Raw genomic sequence first — 17,003 nt, forward strand, 5'->3', positions numbered from 1 at the left:
GCCTGCCCCACAGCCCGCTGCAGCACCCCTCCGCTCCCCGAGCCGCCCTGGGCCGCGAGCCTAGCTCTACAGGAAGACTGACAGGAACACGGTCCCGAATGTTCGCCATCGGTGTGGGTAGTTCTGTGCCCGAAAAACCACAGCTGTTCCCCATCTCCACCCGACGCTTCCCATCCTGGCCTCGCTCTCTCAGCTTTCCGGCCACAGGGAAACCCCCCGTAACGGCAGCACATCCTACCAGGAGGCGCTCGAGGGTGCTCCTCAAACTGAATGAGATCGGCGGCCTGCAGGACGACGGGGTCTGGCCGCAGCTGAGGGGACGGCAGGCACGACGGCACGGGCGCACACAGGAGGTCCACGGGGGAGTCGCTGGTCAGGCGGAGCAGCTCCTGCTCGGCCTGGTGGGGCCCTGGACAGAGAAGGCAGGCGTGAGTGGCCCGCCACGCTGCGCCTGACGCTGTCTTTCCCCTCCTTCAAGGCGGAAAAGGCCAGGAAGTACTCAAGACATCTCGGTTTAAAACAAAAAGAGGCCGTTAACACAAAGGCCTCGGTCACTCTTTGGTAAGGGAAAGGTCACAAGCCAGAATCTCCGGATTTGTGTTCTTAGGAATGGCAGTCCCCTAGGGGCCGCAGCCGAAGAAAAAAAAGGGGGGTGCTCAGTCCATAATCGGCTTCCAAAGAGGGGAGATAAAAATCCTTAGACGTGTAGAAAGTAGTTAGATGAGCGAGAGCTCCGAGGTGGAAGAGCTGAACCTCAATTCTATCACTCCCTGGCTGAGTGCACTTGGGTAAGGAAGCCCCTTAACCTCCCAGAACTTGGGTTCCTCATCTGCAGACGGGAGGCAACGTGTGGCAGCTAAGGGCAGGAGCCCCTCTGGGCACTCCGTATGGTGCAACACGCTGCATGCCCGAGGTGCCTGACACACACAGGCCACGGGAACGCTTCTCACTAGCATATGAAGATGAATGACTCCTACACAGCAAGGGACCCCAAACTCTTACAGTAACGGTAAAAGTGCTACAGAGCTCAAGCCAGTTTCTAGCCACAGGGAAGGTTCCACACAAAATCTAAGTGAGCCAATGCTGTTTTTAGTACTATTAATGTGTTATCATCCACTCTTTCCCGGGGGGGGGCGGCGGTCCTGTGACAAAGACCGTCCTTAATCCAACTTTAGCCCAGGCCCTGTGAGCCCTCTTCTCCACGGACCTTGACCTTGGCCTTCCATGTCTATCTGGTCCTTGCCAAGTTTGCTCTTAGCAAGAATCTTAGGAAGTGAGTTCTGTGAGAACCTGCACCCTGCTCTCTGAACCCCCATTCTTCTACCCCAGATGTCCCTTCTCACTCTGCTCCTTGACTAAAACATCCCCACTCACCCCACTTTGAAGTTTATTTACTTTTGAGACAGAGAGCAAGTGAGCGAGGGGAGGAGCAGAGAGGGAAAGAGAGAATCCCAAGCAGGCTCCACACTGTCAGCACAGAAGCCAACACGGGGCTTGAACTCACAAACCGTGAGATCACGACCTGAGCCGAAATCAAGAGTTGGACACTAAAGTGACTGAGCTACCTGGGCGCCCTGCCTCCCTCTCACCTCCGTATTTGGAGCCAAGTTCGATGCCCCTCCCCTAGTGTGGTGGAGTGGACCCTACTGCAATAGTCTTAAAAACCATTTTAACAAGTGCCCAAGTAATTCTGTCCTCGGACATCCGAACTGGGCTGACACGCTGTCACTACAGACACACCCACACCCTTTAAGAGCCTTAACTGCTAACCATAAAAGGCCATCAACCACAGGCCAGTCTTTCGGGCACTAAGGAAACACCAGACTGCTCTGGAAAACGTATGAAGACTTGACTTTAATGAAGGCAAATGACCCACTGTGGTCCTTTTCGACCCCCCCACACCCCTCCCAGCCACCTCTAGAACCTCACAAGCTCGCTCTGTTTTCCCACGCTTACCGTCGCTGCCTGTCCCAGGTCTGAGTCCCGGGGCGGTGTGGGGTTCGGGCGCCGGCGGGCTGCACTCCGTGGCCGAGGGCCGGTCTCCGGGGCTGGCGGGGGAGAGCCCAAGGGGGCTCCAGCGGCCTGGAGGACCGAGAGCGCGGGTCAGGGGAGAGTCAGGGAGGCAGCTGGGCCTTCGAAGCGTGGAGGGGATGGGCGCAGACTTACTTTTCATGTCGTTTTTTAACACTACAATTCTCTTATGGCCGTGTCCTTTTATCCAGACCACCTGCACACAAGACGAGCCACTGGTTAAGCAGTGGAAAAGGAGGAGAAATAAGCTCCAACTCCAGGCAGAATGTGACCTACCATGTTGACCCGAAACACCTTACAGGTTAGAAACTAATGCCAAGGCTGATTTTTCTATACCTCATTTAGTTTTTAACCTAATAGAACCAGGCAGAAACAGACTCCTTACAAGATGTGTAGTCTAAAAACGGTGAGACTCAGCTTTAAATACACGCTCTGTGGCTCTTTCAAAGACCATCTCCCAAACACCAGCCTGGTCTATTAAAGGGGACAGTTCTCACAAGACAACCCTTGCTTTTTTTTTTCTAGAAACTAAATACACTCTAAGATGAATCATGGAGATCTCCCAGACCTGTCAAACCAAGCCCCGGGTCCTACTCCTAGAACAAAGTCCTCCCTCCACCTCCTCAGCCCTCAGCGGAGCAAGCAGGGAGCGGAGGCCCTCGGCTCCCTCTACTGCCCCACCCACGTCTGTCACGGAGTCCCCAATCTCAGCCTCGCTGGGTCCGTCACTGGCTTCTCCACCCCTCTCTCACAGGTTCACTCTGGGTGTCACTCCCACCCGGGCTCCGGCCACGGCCAGGATCCTCGCCACGCTGCCTCCTCCCCTCCCGCTACTCCGGGACGTGCTTTCCACACACAAACCCGAGGCCCCCTGCCCTCCGCTCCCGGCCCGTCCGCTCACCCGGAGGAGGAAGGCCCCGTACGTGAGCTCCTAGTTCACCGATGGGCCCCTGCCTAGTTGTTAATGTGCTCAGCCTTCCACACTGCGGGTCACTACTCTGCATCCACTCATGCCGTGCCCTCTGTCACAGGGCTCATCTCTACACACCCCCGACGTCCCGGCCCTGGGACGAACCCCAAGCCCGGGGCCCTGCCCACGGCACCTCCTCAGCGCGCACAGCAACAGCTGCACCAACCGCACGGCCTCATCACCTGCTCAGGGGTCCTGACCCTCCATCACCTTATCACCTGGCAGACAGGAGTTTAATACGGGCTTGCAGAATGAAGGAGGTGCGCTGAAGTCATTCATTTTGTGCCGAAGGTATGTTTGTGAAAATGCCTGCCACGCTGTCCTCCCGGCAGCACTGCTTCCGTCCGGGCAGGAGAGAGGGCCCGGGACTGGCCCGGAAGACGCTCTCTGAGCAGCTCAGCAGACACCCACCTGAGGGATGGCCCCCAAGAGCTCCTCCACACTACTGTAGCCGTACGTCTTGGGGTGCAGTGTTTCTCCGACATACTTGCTGTAGGCCATGGAAAACTCGTGGAGAAAAAGCTGCTGGTAGTGGTACGTATGGAGCAGAGAGCGCACATTCTTGGCAAACAAATACAGGCTTGTGAGCCTGACACACTCCTCTGTCTTGTCATTAGTAAACACCTGACCCAAGAGAAAAACACGGTGTTAGAAACTCCCAGAGTGGCTGGCTTTGCGCCCCAGGGGTCAGGGCCTCCAGCGAGAGGGAAAAGGCACGCAGTCAACTTGAAAACGGACAACAAGCCAGGGAGGAGGGGTCCATCCAAGGATCTCCTTGGAGAGAAAGCTGCACCTTGGGCGAACTTTGGTTCTATCTGTGCCTCTAAGCTGGTAGAGGTGAGGGCGCGGTGTGCCAGAAAGGAAGGGAAGCGGCAGTTCTGGGGTCTCCAGCACGGAGGCAGTGAGGAGGGGCGAGAGCTGCAACACACAGCAGGGCCTGAGGCCACCGACCCCCTGCTCCCAAAGCGTTGTTCCAAGGGACACTGGCTGTGGGACATTAGTTTTCTTGGGTGCGGGGGGGTGGGGGGGGCAGTAAGGGAGGAAACCCCAAAGCTTTTCTGTCCTCAAGTAAACAAATTCTTTTACCAGAAACCTTCCCAGAGTCTTCATGTACATGGAGAATCTCTAAGGGAAGGGATATTTCCCAACCCTCGCTGCCACGGAAAGCGTTTTGTCCTGGACCATCTGTTTACACTTCCTAGAACCAGTGTTCACCCAACAGAGAATTAGCAGAGTCTAGGAAACATTGGATTTGGTACCGGAGAACAAACCAGAACTGGACAGTAGTTAAAGTAGGAAAAATTGCTTTTATTTAAAAACTACTGCAATAAAGGAAAAGAAAGAACCGCAGTGTAGAAATGGGCTCAATTCTGAACACTACAGAGAAAAGCGGGGATTTATAGCCAGGAGGGCGGGGGCGTTGGTGGATGGAAAATTATTAGGACATCGAAGGTCACCGTCTAGTCTAGAAGGTGGCTCCCAGGAGCCTGGCCTGAATTTGGCCAGTGAGAGAATTTTGGTCAATATCTTTTAATTATTCAGTTATCAATCACATGGTTATACGGTAACAATGGTATATCATTCTCTTCCTATGTGGCTGGATTTTACTAGTTAACATCTTATTTAGAACCACTGTCTCTTTTGGGGACTGTTAGGTTTTTGGTATTAAAGGTGTTTTGGTTTCATAAAATGAAGCGGTGAGTTACTTGTTTTGAACATGGCCTAGAATGAATTTTTGGAGGCTGGAGTTAGGCTTTAAAAGTTAGTTAAAAATCCAACTGTTAACCTATCTGGTCCTGGTTTTTTTTTTTTCAGTGGTAAAATGTCAATGATCTTACAGCCTCTTTTGTGGTAATTGGTCTAAGTTTTAACATCTAGGGTCAATTTTGATAGTTTTGGGCAGGGGGCTTTATCCACCTCTGTAGTAGTCTCTTATGATTCTTCTAACCTTAGGAGCTATTCTTAAAAGCCCACCTGGGTGACCAGCCTTCCTTTCTGATCCGTGTCTGACTAAGGAGTCGCCCGGAGCCCCCACACAATCCATCTAATTCAGACACACCTAACACCAGCAAACTGCAGCCCGGGACAGCACAAGGCACCCCAGCTCAAGACCCAGGAGGCCCGGGCTTCCCTCCTAGCTTGCCACCCGTTTGGGCAAGGCACCTGTACCCCTGCTGTGTCTTGGTCTGTTCAACCACAGAATGACTCACTGGTCCCTTCCAGCTCTATAACCTCTAATCCAGACTATCAGGTGATCCAGAAATATCCGATTCAGGTTTCTCATAAGATGGCTCTACAGAACTGTCAGTGCTTGGGGCACCTGGGTGGCTCAGTCGATTGAGTGTCCAACTTCTGTTCAGGTCATGATCTTGAGGTTCGTGGGTTCAAGCCCCATGAAGGGCTCTGTGCTGACAGCTCAGAGCCTGGAGCCTGCTTCAGATTCTGTGTCTCCCTCTCTCTGCCCCTCCCCACTCGTGCGCATGCGCGCCCTCTTTTTCTCAAAATAAATAAACATTAAATAATAAAAATTAAAAAAAAAGAACTGTGAATGCTCGTACCTCCACTAAGTAGGGCAAACTCTTCAGAAGTTCGGTCAAGGTCATGAATCCATATTCACAGGGGTTGAGGGGAGCGCTGTGGGTAGTTTCATAACGTCTCTTGAGCTCGTCAACAGACAGGTGGGCAGCTCCTTCCCAAGACATCAGCAGCACCAGCAGCTGGGCAGTGAGAGCACGCAGGGACTTGCGGTTGATCAGCTGAAGCTGTTTGCCGGACGCCATATCAGCAACCTGGGAGAATAAAAGGCCATGTTTTCCGGCTCGAGGTGGGGGGCACTGCTCCACACCCACTCAGCTAGTGTCCTTGGGTCATGAGACCAACACTTCAAGGGACACCAGAGTAGCGGCTGTTCCCTCCCTTCCTGCTGGTCCACAACCAGGAACCTCCATCCACACCAGCCCTCACTTAGGGCGCTCCTTTCACTGTCCAAGCCCTTGGACTGAAGGTTGCTGTGCTGAGGGAGGGGGCAAGAGAGGGGTTTGCACCACGTCCCAGGGGCTAGACTGGGACGGGGACGGAAGGCCCAATCTAAGGACACCCACATTCTAGTCCATCATCACTAGCCAGCAAGTGGGTATTTTCCAGTCTGACTGTATGTCTACCCCTTGATTCTTTCCGGTTCTCAAGAAGATAACAGGTTTGAGTGATGAAGCGCACTCGAAGAGGACGCTTCTGAAAAGACAGAGGTTATCATTCAGGGACCAAAGAGCACGAGAAGAACCAGGAGTCCGTAAGTGGGACCCCCAGGCACGTGTGCCGCTGAGGTGCTGGCAGGCAAACCGCGTTTTCCCCTCTGTCCGGTTTTCCAGCCAAGACCACAGGTCTCAGCGCCTCAGCACGGGCTGGGCCACACAGCCTTGTGTGAGTCAGGCTCTCACAGGCACAGCAGTGAGCAGCACCTGAGGACTGTCACCATCGCACTGTGTCCCTGTTTCACTCACCCAGAGCCCAAGCAGGAGGCTGGAGGGTGACCCCCACCCCAGTTACCATGGTGACAGGTTTGTGGAGGTTCTGATGACAGATTTCCCATATCAGCAGAGTCAAGTCTAGCAAAGTCCGAGTCATCTTCAATGCCCAGATTGTTGCTATTGTTCTAGCCTTTCAAGGAGTAAAAAGCAAAACCTGTTCTTTGGATGCTACTTAGATACAAGTGATTCTGAACCCAGGCTACACAGCAGAATCCTCAAGAGAGCTTTTAACAGATGCCAGTGCTCAGAGCACACTGGGACCAACTGCCTCAGAATCTTGGAGTCGGGGAGGGGGGGGGTCCGCCCATCAGCATCTCCTAGAAGCTTTTGGAGACGCAGCTGCCGCCAGGCAGCACGCCGGAGCCTCTCCGATCCGTCCCCATCCTGACCGACTCCCCACGCACTCGCCCTAGCTCATCAAGTCTCCGGTCAGGGCCAAGGCTTGCTATCCACTGAAGCCCTCCGGTGCCTCCGTGCTGGGTAACTGAGCATCTGGGGGGGCCCGTCCGACCTAGGGACCTTTCAGTTCCTCAACTTCCTCATGTCCAGGAACACCCCCTTCCACTCAATCCTACTGCGACACCCATTCCCAGTGGGACGTGGGACCCTGACGTCTACTGCCCTCTGCCAAAGCAGCTCACACAAACCTCCCATGCGCCCTGCACGCTAAAGAAGGCCTGCGGTGGATGGTGGGGTGGGAGACGGAAGAGATTCAAATGATCAGCTCTTCCCCTCCTCCAGCTTCCCCTGCAGGAAGCCGCACTTCCTCCCAGTTCAAGCCCTCTGCCTTCTTCACATTCCTCGTGTCCACCTTGGCGCCGACAGTCCACGAATTCACTACCACTCTTATCATACTCAGTAAACAACTTTGTCCCTGTGCCTTTTCTCTGCACCATCTGGCAAGCTCGCACCTTGAGCCGGACGGTCTGCTTTCTGAGCCTGCAGTAAACCCAGGGCAGCGCTACGGGCACCACCGCCCTCCTGCGGAGCTCCCCTACTCCCCACACCCCTGCCTCATGTCCTGGCGGGTCCCAGGCACCGCACCGCACCACACCTCGAGGGGCCTCAATCTCGAATCCTGTGTCTTTCATCTGCTCTCTCTGCAGATGGTCTCACCTTCCACTTCACAGAAAAATCTCGTGTAAGGTACCTCTCTCCTCTTCCCACAGAGGAACGTCAAACTTCCCTGTGTCTGCATCCACCCGCCACTCTCTCCCTCTGGTCGAAGCCCAAACATCAGGGCCGTGCCTCTGTCTGCTGAATGCCGATTCCCACGCCTGCCTCCTCGGGACCCCCGTCCCACCACCGGCTCGTCTCTGTGTGTTTCTCTTCTCTCCCCTGAGCACATCCTTCCTGACGGCTCTCAGCCATGCTGAGGTCTCTCCACCTGGGAGCAGAGCAGCCACAGAATGCTCCCGGGCTCACTCGGTCCTGTGGCCTTGCGGCCTCCCTCTGCTCCCTCATAAGGAGACAAGGTGAAAGGCTGTCTGCATCACCTGTCACCATTTTCTCGCCTCCTACGCCACATCACACCTCAACCCCGCTCGCTGGCGGTGACCCTGCCCTGGCCAGCGACAGCAAGCCCTCCACGTAGCCAGGCCTGAAGGTCACCTTAGTCCCCGCCTAACTCGTCCCAGCAGGCGACACTGCTGGCCGTTCCTCCTCCTTGGCTTGGGTGTGGCCACCCTCCTAGCGTCCTCCCTCCTCTGTCTCCCGTGAAGGTTCTTCTCCCCTTAACTGGACAGCAGCGAATGGATCCCTTCACCTCTGTAACCAAGGCTGCCCCCCTTGGTGAGTCCTCCCTTCCACTCTCCCTTCTCGTACTGAGTTTTCTTGGTCCCGGGCTAGAGGCAGCCTGAAACCGCCCAGCTGCTCAGCCTAGGACTGGGACAGTTAGCTCAGTCCAGGGCGGGAAGCAAGAGGAAGTTACCCGTCCGGTCCCGTGCTGCCAGCAACAAGGGCACTTGTGAGCCTAGCCTGCTCCTACGTCTACTCAAGTGAGTCAGAATCTGGGAGGGGAGAGAGGTCTGTGATTACAATCTCCCCTAAAACTGCAGAAACGATGATCCATTTAGAAGAATACACCTGAAAAAATACATCCTCGGATGAAAGAAACCTCATCAGGTCAAAGAGTCGTTGCTTTGACAAGGCCCCGAATAAACACAGAGAAGCCAGAGCAAAAATCTTACCTGCCAAACCAGAGCCATCTCCTATTACCTAAGAAGGTACTGAAGCAAGAGAAGCACTTACTGCGAAGCAGAAACTAGTGCGAGGTGTGAACAGAGAAAGGCTAAAGCACAGGTCACACCCCAGCGAAGCTGACCCCACACCACCATGAAAATAAAAGTCTGCTGACCTTTACAACATGGCACAGCTTCTGTGTTAAAGCAGAAACTGAACTGACATCGTAGTCTTGGAGACGAAATGTGTAACCAAAAGTTTTAGCATATTCCGTAAGCAGATCTGTCATCATAAGGCAGTTATCTTTTTGGGACCGAAGGAGTTTGACAAACTGGGCAGCAAGAGCTTTGAATCGTTCCACCTCTGTCAGGGTGAGGATTTTTTCTTCTCCACATTCCAGTACCTTGGAAAACACAGGACAGGAAGAAGGCGAGATTGAACAAGTTTGTGGAATTAAATAGCATGGAAACGTATACAGTTAGTAACTGAAAAGCACCTTGGTGTTCTTTAATGGATACAGAGCTTCGGTTCTGCAAGATGAAAAAGTTCTGTAAACTGTCTGCACAGCATGTGATACATTTACTACCACTGAACTGCACACTTAAAATGGGTTAATTATGTACTCGTATTTTACCACACACACAACAAGAAGTTTAAAAGTACTATGGGTGCCTGGGGTAGGTCAGTTGGTTATTAAGTGTCTGACTTCAGCTCAGGTCATGGTCCCTCGGTTTGAGTTCAAGCCCCGTATCAGGCCAGTCTGTGTTGATGGCTCAGAGCCCAGAGCCTGCTTTGGATTCTGTGTCTGTCTGGGTCTCTGTCTCTCTGCCCCTCCCTGCTCGCACTCTGGTATCTCTCTCTCAAAAATAAATGAACTTAAACACTAATACTGATAAAATTAACATCGAAAATCTGGTTTAACTTAGTAATGTCTTAACAGCTAAGCATTTGAATCACCTCATGTACTCATCCTTACCTCCAACCTAAGAGATGTGAAAAATACGGCACTAATGGAAAAACATTCCACTTAAGAAATCAAACTATTAAAAAAAAACTATTTAATCTTTTGTCAATAATTACCCTAAAATAAATTTGAAGATGATTTCTTTATTGAAGGGAAAAAAAAATCCCATTTACCTAAAAATACTAATGAGCCGACAATATAGCTTCTCTGATCAAAATATTTCAAGTTTTCCTCCTATTTCCTAACTCCTATTTCCTTTTCCTTACTTCCAAGGAAAAGAGGTCCGTAAGAAAAAAAAATTCTCCCAGTATCGTTGGAATCTCTTCACTCACTTGTAAAATATCAGGTATGGCTTCAAAAAGTTCAAGTAGTTTGGTAAACCCATAGTGCGCGAGTTTGCACTGCCGGCCGAAGTGGTGGTGGTAGGAGGGGATGAATTTGTTAAAGGGCATCCGGAAATGGGGTTGGTGCCGCAGCAAGTCAACAACGTCCTTGGAGAACTGTTTTGTCCTTTCTATTTCATCCTGGGTACGCTCTGTTAAAAAAAAAAAAACAAAACATCCATCAGACATCACAGTCTTCTATTCATCTGTGGTCAACATCGGTGCTATAGTCAGTCCCGTGCACAGATTACGAGAGATATCATCTTTGTCTTCCAAACGCACACACCCTAAAACAAACATATTCATGTGCTCTCCCTGCAGAATGGCTTTCAAGCTCATTCAAGGGCACGAGACCAGGAAACTACTGCGGTATACTGTGAAACACACGTACACACCCATGTAATTTTACCCTGCAAGCTGGACATACTTCCAGCTCCTCGTCCCCTGCCCCATCCCATATAAATGAGCCTGACACGTAATGAGCGTGTACGCGACAGGTGTCTGTACCTGTAAAAATAACCTAGAAATTGTTTCTGTAAAATCGCCCTTCTGAATAGCCACATGCTTTCTATTTATTCTTCTGACTTTCGGTTAAAATTGCTATCAGAGAAGAGTATCAGGCAACGAGTTTAACAAAAATACAGGAGAATAAAAGCTTAAATTTCACTCTTCATTTCTATTAATTTTTATGTAATTTTTTTTTTAATTTTTAAAGGGTTTTTGTTTTTGTTTTCTTAGGGGCGGCTGGGTGGCTCAGTCATTTGAACACCTGACTCGTGATTTCAGCTCAGGTCATAATCCCAGGGTTGTGGGATAGGAGTCTCCATGCTCAGTGCAGAGTGTGCTTAAGAGTCCCTCTCTCTCTCTCTCTCTGTCCTCCCCGCCCCACCACCTGCCCCTCTACCCTGCTCACAAGCTCTAAAAAACTAAAAATAAGAAAGATTTAAAATAATTTTTTAAGTAACTTCTACACCTGATGTGGTGCTTGAACTCATAACCTCAGATCAAGAGTTGCACGCTCTTCCAAATGAGCTAGCCTGGCACCCCTCTATTGGTTTTTAAATGAGAATCAGAAAACTGACATTACTCACTGCAAAAGCTCTAGACTGCTAGGATTTCACAAACATCAGCGTTCCGCAGAAGCCTAAATTAAGAATCACTGATTCATAATACCGGGAGAACAGGACAGTCGACAGATGTAATTTTGCCTACCCTAGCTCCAGACCACAACCGGAATGGCCAAAATGTGAAAGATAGAGCAAAACATTTGCTCGTGTCTTCTTTGCTTCTCTAGGGTGCACAGTTAGAAAGGAGAGTCAAGCAAGGGCCATGGTACCGACTCTCAGATGGATCATTATGGTGTCAACAGCCACATACAGGCTGAAGAAGGCATTTCAGCAAAGTGCTGGTTATGCCCCCTTCCCCCTAGAATGAATCCTAAAAACACCAGCTTGCTTTTCTTACTGGAGAGTGGCTTCCCTGCGTCAAAGAACCTAGGATCTACCACACAGCACACAATAGCTTTCATGCTACACTTTCCATGGAACCTTCAGGAACCATAAGGGCGGGCAAAAGGATATGTGATTCCACATTAAGATAACCACTGAGCTATGCAACCGTCTTCCAGCACATTAAAGGTCAACATACCTCTTTTGGGGATACAAATCACCATTTCGCTATCTTGTTGGGACAAGCAGATGGTTGTGTCGGGAATTTCTGATACGATATCAATCAGCTCACAAACACCATATTCGGTGACATCCCAGTCTTTTGAGAAACACCTAGAATTTAACCATGGAAATGGGTAAAGAATGAAAAATACCACTTGCTAAATTAACTTTATAAGTTTTCCAAAAGAATGCTAAATAGAAAACGTTGGGTAATTATTTTAAATTTGTGGGAAGAAAAAGTGTCTTAAAATATTTGCTTTCATCTCTTTTCCCCCCCTTCTCATCAACTCACCAATGATAAGCCTGTGAGAACTCCCTCACAATGACCTGTTTGCTGGCTTGGGATTTGAGAAGTTTTAGTAAGTCCTGAGTAAAGCGCTTCACCTGGGCCCTGTGGGTTAGGGTCAACAAGCGTTTGGAGCCCATTCCGAGAATCTGCAAATCAAACACTTTGATTATTTATGCTCGTAAGACCTCGGCGCGTCCTGACTTTCTGGGTGATGGCCTTTTCTCTCTCTCTCTCTCTCTCCCCTGGTACTGCTCTCAGACAACAAGCCCCTTTATGTGTGACATCTGCATTTTCACACACATTGTAGATCAACCGAATGTGGATGTTCAAAAAGAGCAACCGCTCAAGTGCCTGGGGCCCCCCCACCCCCTCTTCATCTGCCCTTCATACCCCTTCTCAAATAGTGTGAATACAGACACAAAAAGCAGATGATTAATCTGGGCAACTAATTTTGTCTACAAAAGACAGCTGAGGTATTCTAAGCCATTTTACAACTGGGAAGCTGTTTCACAGGTAGAAAGCTGTGTAACACTCTGGGTTAACAGGCAAAGCAAAACTCCTGAGGAAGCAACGTGAGGCTCCAGACCAGGAGCTCGTCTTTATGAGAGGTAAGCCCGTGTTCTCCGCAGTTCCTCTGTATGAGTGAACAACCCTGGAGAGTTCTGGGGCAGGAGAAGGGAGGTCGGAATACATAGATCAGAAGAAAAATACTTGACAGTGCTCTAAGGAGTTTCTTCTCTAGGATGAAACTCACAGCTTTCTGGAAAAACTGAGAAGCCACCTTGGATGAGGTGACCAGCTAACCCGTTTCTTCGGCTGAGGTAGCCGAAGCCACGGAGGAACATCCCGTCTTGAAACGACTAATCCCTGAACTTGCCTTACCTGCAACACGTGAGGCACGGCTTCCAATAATTCTATCAGCTTGGAGTAGCCGTAGTCTGAAACCCGGCACTGCTTGGCGAAGTGATGGTGATAGGACGGGATGAAATGACTAATGGGGATGACGCAGGACGGCTGGCTCTTCAGCAGGTCGATCACTTCCCTGCTGAACTGGATCAGCTGGGGGTTACCCACAGGACTCTTAGATCGCAGAAGCCAAGGGTCTAGACAGGGGGAGAGAAAGAGAACATTCCTAAGATATGAAGCGGGATTTCCCCACTGAAACAAAGGTAACTAACCCTGCACTTGCTCGCCTGAGCTCACCCGTGACGACGCAGATGAGACCGAAGGGCCCCTTTACTTCCCAGTGTCTACATTCAGGTCCTCTCTAATAATCAATAGGCCAGCCCAACTTCTTTATGGGCTGGGAGATGTTTTAGCACTACTTCTCGAAGTCCAGTAGTCAAAGTAAATCATAGTTCCGCATAGTGTTAACTTAAAGCAGAGGTGAAATTACACAGGAAGTTTCCAGCTTATAAACCCACTGTATTTCAAAGACTCACTTGCATCTTGGTCCTGTGGAACATACTTTCCCACAGAACAGAGTGACAGACGGTGAGCAAGCAGGTAGCCCAGAAGACCCTAGCTAACCCATGCGGAGGCTGAAAACATCACGCAGAAAATCACGGAAAGCAGTAATGTGAAACTAGCTGATAAAAGTGAGTACCAAAGAAAGACGTTTTTCAGTTTTTCTTGAACGTCCACGTAAGTTAGAAAAACTTGTCATTATGAAAGTATAATCAGACAAAGACCTTTCTAAGAGACTGGCAGGCTAACGACACAGGAGGAAGGCGAAACAGCTCACGCCCGGGAGCCTGCTCGGCCAGGACTGAGGGGAAAGGCAGGAGAAGGTGGTAAGCAGCACTGCTACACATCTTTCTCCTTCCCTGGTTATCCTCACCTCCCTTCCTACAGGGGGAGAGAAAGGGAGGAAGGGTTTAGGGTCAAAGAGAAGGAGTGTCCATGAGGAGACAACAATTGACAGTGCTGTTTACCGGTCGTGGGATTAGACACCTGCGACTCAGGGACGCCCAAAGCTCAGCAACTCACCAACTTGCCCAAGTCTAGGTTCACACTTCCTGGTCTTTCATACTAACAGCTGAATCCGTTTTCACTTTTATCAAAGTCAGAAATGTCGAGCAAAATGAATTTCACAGGTAAATCCGCATTTAGAGAGATTTCCTTCAACTACTTGAAACTATTTTTAAAAGGCCAGTCTGGGGCGCCTGGGTGGCTTAGTCGGTTAAGCGTCCGACTTTCGCTTAGGTCATGATCTCGCGGTTCGTGGGTTCGAGCCCTGCATCGGGCTCTGTGCTAACTGCCAGCTCAGAGCCTGGAGCCTGTTTCAGTCTGTGACTCCCTCTCTCTCTGACCCTCCCCTGCTCATGCTGTCTCTCTCTCTCTCTCTCCCCTAGAAATAAATTAAAAAAAAAAACAAACATAAAAGGCCAGTCAACCGACTAGCCAGAAAGCCTCACAAAATTAGGTAGGGCTAAAGAGATTCGTCAATGTGAAACGTGGGTTTTACACTTTTTAGAGTTTATGCTGCTACTTCCAAAAAGCCTTGTTCTGCCAAACCTTCAACACTTTAGAGAGTAGTTTCTAAAAGACTGAAGGAGGGTCACCTGGGTGGCTGTTGGTACAGCATGTGACTCTTGATTTTGGATCAGGTCATGATCTCATGGTTCTTGGGCTCACTGGGCTCATTGGGCTCTGTGCTGACAGCATGAAGCCTTTTTGGGATTCTCTCCCTCTCTCTCTGCCCCTCCCTCACTTGAGGGCACATGTGTGTGCTTGCGCATGCGTGCTCTCTCTCCCTCAAAATAAACAAACATTTAAAAAAAAGATCTAAGGAGACCTGCACAGTGCTTTGTGCTTGGCAGAGCGGGCTGCGGTGAGTAAAAGCCAGCAGCCTCCTCTCATAGCAGCTGGTGGGTCAGAAACACCAAACACCTGCCTCCCACCTGTGTTCGGAGGCGGGGGCTTGTTGTGAATCCATTTGACCACTTTGACGCCATTCTGTGCAGTGGCGATGTTCACACCCGGGACGCAGGTGATGAGGTGTTCTAAGGGGGCGCCCCCTTGGTTCTCCTGCACTTCTTCCAGTTCACCGAACTCCGCGGCATAACAATCTGGAAAGCTGAAGCGGGGGGAAACAAGGTCAATTACAATATGGAAAAGCAAAGCACCTGCCAATCAGAAACCTCTATTTTAATACACCCACTAATAAGCAATTTTTGTTTAAATCCCCAGGATCTGGGTTGGAACATTAGAATTAAGGTCCCAGGGAGGGGAGGCAATCGCTGTGGCATTGACCTCTATGATCCAGTGTGATGATACCAGAAATTCCTAGACAGTTTTTCCAGCAGGGCACGGTTAAAAATGAGGCAACTGGGTGCCAAGTCAGTGATTTATCTGCTTTAATGTACCAGCGGCTTTAAGGCAACTTAGCCCTATGTTGGGCCTGTAGTAGGTCTACCAGACAGCCCAAGACTACTTCTCTCCCTCAAACCCTGCAACCTGCTGCTCGAGGCTGTGTGCCCTCCATTAGCCTGTGTGCACACTCATCGTGCCTGAGGCTATGCACCCTCCTCTAGCCTGTGTGCACACTCGTCATGCAGCACTTAGAATAATCTCGTCTCTGTGGAGAACAAACTTTCCTATTCATTGCTTAGGTTTCCAAAAATGAGCACAGACACAAATGTTCTTGTTTTGAGTATTGAGTGAATGGATCCTATTTCAGATTACTTTGACTGCAAAGTGCTAAAAATGTTAGAATGAAGCATTCTGTAATACTTGCTTGGGAAGAGGTGTGGGCAGAGGGCAGACTTTCTAGAAAGAGGAGAACTAAGGCCTCATATCTCAATGGCTTTGACATGTTCACCTTAATAAAGGCACGGTGCCCTCATGTGTCTGCAGGAGACTATGAACCTGGGGCGCAAAGGTCTTCAAAGAGAGAATCACAAAAGGAATCTTATAGGAGTCTGGATCAAATTCATGTTCACTACAGAAAAGAGAACAGAACAGTTAGTTGACATTTCTCAGCAGTCTAGAAGGTCTGCAAGGCAACTGTAACAGACATTCAAGGCCCTTATACACAAAGATTATTTCCAGAAGGAAATGAGGTCATACCTGAAGTCCTTATTGGGGCAATGCTGTCTGCAGACAGGCTCGTGGTATTCTAACTCTTCAAATATAATTGGGCTGCAATTCGTCGAGGAGCCGTCGTGTGACTGGGAAGACCCCAAGGGGCTCTGCCGGGCCTGACTGCTGGGCAAGAGACACACGAGTCTTCCGTTCCCTTGTTCGCGGATCGCCACCGTGTCTGTTAACTTATATAAATCCGACACGTTCAACTTGTGTCCGAACCTAAAAGCAAGGAACAGGGGAGAGATGTGGACTTAGGATGTTCTTCTCTGATTATACAGTAATGCCTGTCCTGATTAAATAAAGGGCAATTACCAAGAGTGTTCCTCCATCTCTTCAAAAGTGAAACGGGAGGAATTCTACTCTAAATTCATTCACTCCCAAGCCAGGAATGCTTGGCTTCCTTCCTTCGAGTCACCTCTGGCTCACTGCCCATTAGTCATTATGTCATTTGGTTCCTAACCCTCGAACCCCAGCAGTTTGTGTATATGATCTCACCTCACCGTCTCAGATGGAAAGCTACCTGATGTGACCTCTTTCAACTCCACTCTGCAGGCTGGAAATCCGTCTGCACTACCCCCCACCATCTCTGCTCTCCAACCCCAGAAGAGGGAGACTCCGTCCCAGCTACTCCCTCAACTCACTGATGCCTCAGCCTCATGACCCACACTTCCTGAGACTGGACTCCTCAATCACCCCCCCAATGCATCTATCATACTCGGAGCTTAAAGACACAGGCTTGGAAGGCAGACAGTTTGAGTTCATATCCAGACTCCACCTGTGTGGCCTTTGTCACCTTGTATAACCTTCTATAATCAATGTGGGCCTCAGTTTTCCAAAATGCAAAATGGGAAGATAATGCCTACCTCATAGGGTTGATGTGGGAATTAAATGTCATGTCT

The 17,003-nt window shown here is 50.1% G+C and overlaps 1 protein-coding gene across 8 annotated transcripts in view; it reads right to left on the bottom strand.

The window, feature by feature from the left end:
- MARF1 (meiosis regulator and mRNA stability factor 1) overlaps window positions 1–17,003 on the bottom strand; it is a 35,576-nt gene that overhangs the window by 3,294 nt on the left and 15,279 nt on the right. For all 8 annotated transcript variants that reach the window (XM_077773148.1, XM_077773144.1, XM_077773143.1 and 5 more), the window contains 13 exons: window positions 16,087–16,323; window positions 15,839–15,958; window positions 14,919–15,094; window positions 12,898–13,118; window positions 12,019–12,161; window positions 11,704–11,837; window positions 10,006–10,208; window positions 8,885–9,112; window positions 5,560–5,790; window positions 3,413–3,625; window positions 2,167–2,227; window positions 1,957–2,082; window positions 239–409 (listed from right to left, as the gene is read on the bottom strand). In XM_077773148.1, the coding sequence (XP_077629274.1) occupies window positions 239–409; window positions 1,957–2,082; window positions 2,167–2,227; window positions 3,413–3,625; window positions 5,560–5,790; window positions 8,885–9,112; window positions 10,006–10,208; window positions 11,704–11,837; window positions 12,019–12,161; window positions 12,898–13,118; window positions 14,919–15,094; window positions 15,839–15,958; window positions 16,087–16,323 (2,264 nt within the window). The remainder of the gene's footprint in view (window positions 1–238; window positions 410–1,956; window positions 2,083–2,166; window positions 2,228–3,412; window positions 3,626–5,559; window positions 5,791–8,884; window positions 9,113–10,005; window positions 10,209–11,703; window positions 11,838–12,018; window positions 12,162–12,897; window positions 13,119–14,918; window positions 15,095–15,838; window positions 15,959–16,086; window positions 16,324–17,003) is intronic.

This window comes from Crocuta crocuta, unplaced genomic scaffold (assembly GCF_008692635.1).
Source record: "Crocuta crocuta isolate KB4526 unplaced genomic scaffold, BGI_CrCroc_1.0 scaffold16, whole genome shotgun sequence".
NCBI lineage: Eukaryota > Metazoa > Chordata > Mammalia > Carnivora > Hyaenidae > Crocuta > Crocuta crocuta.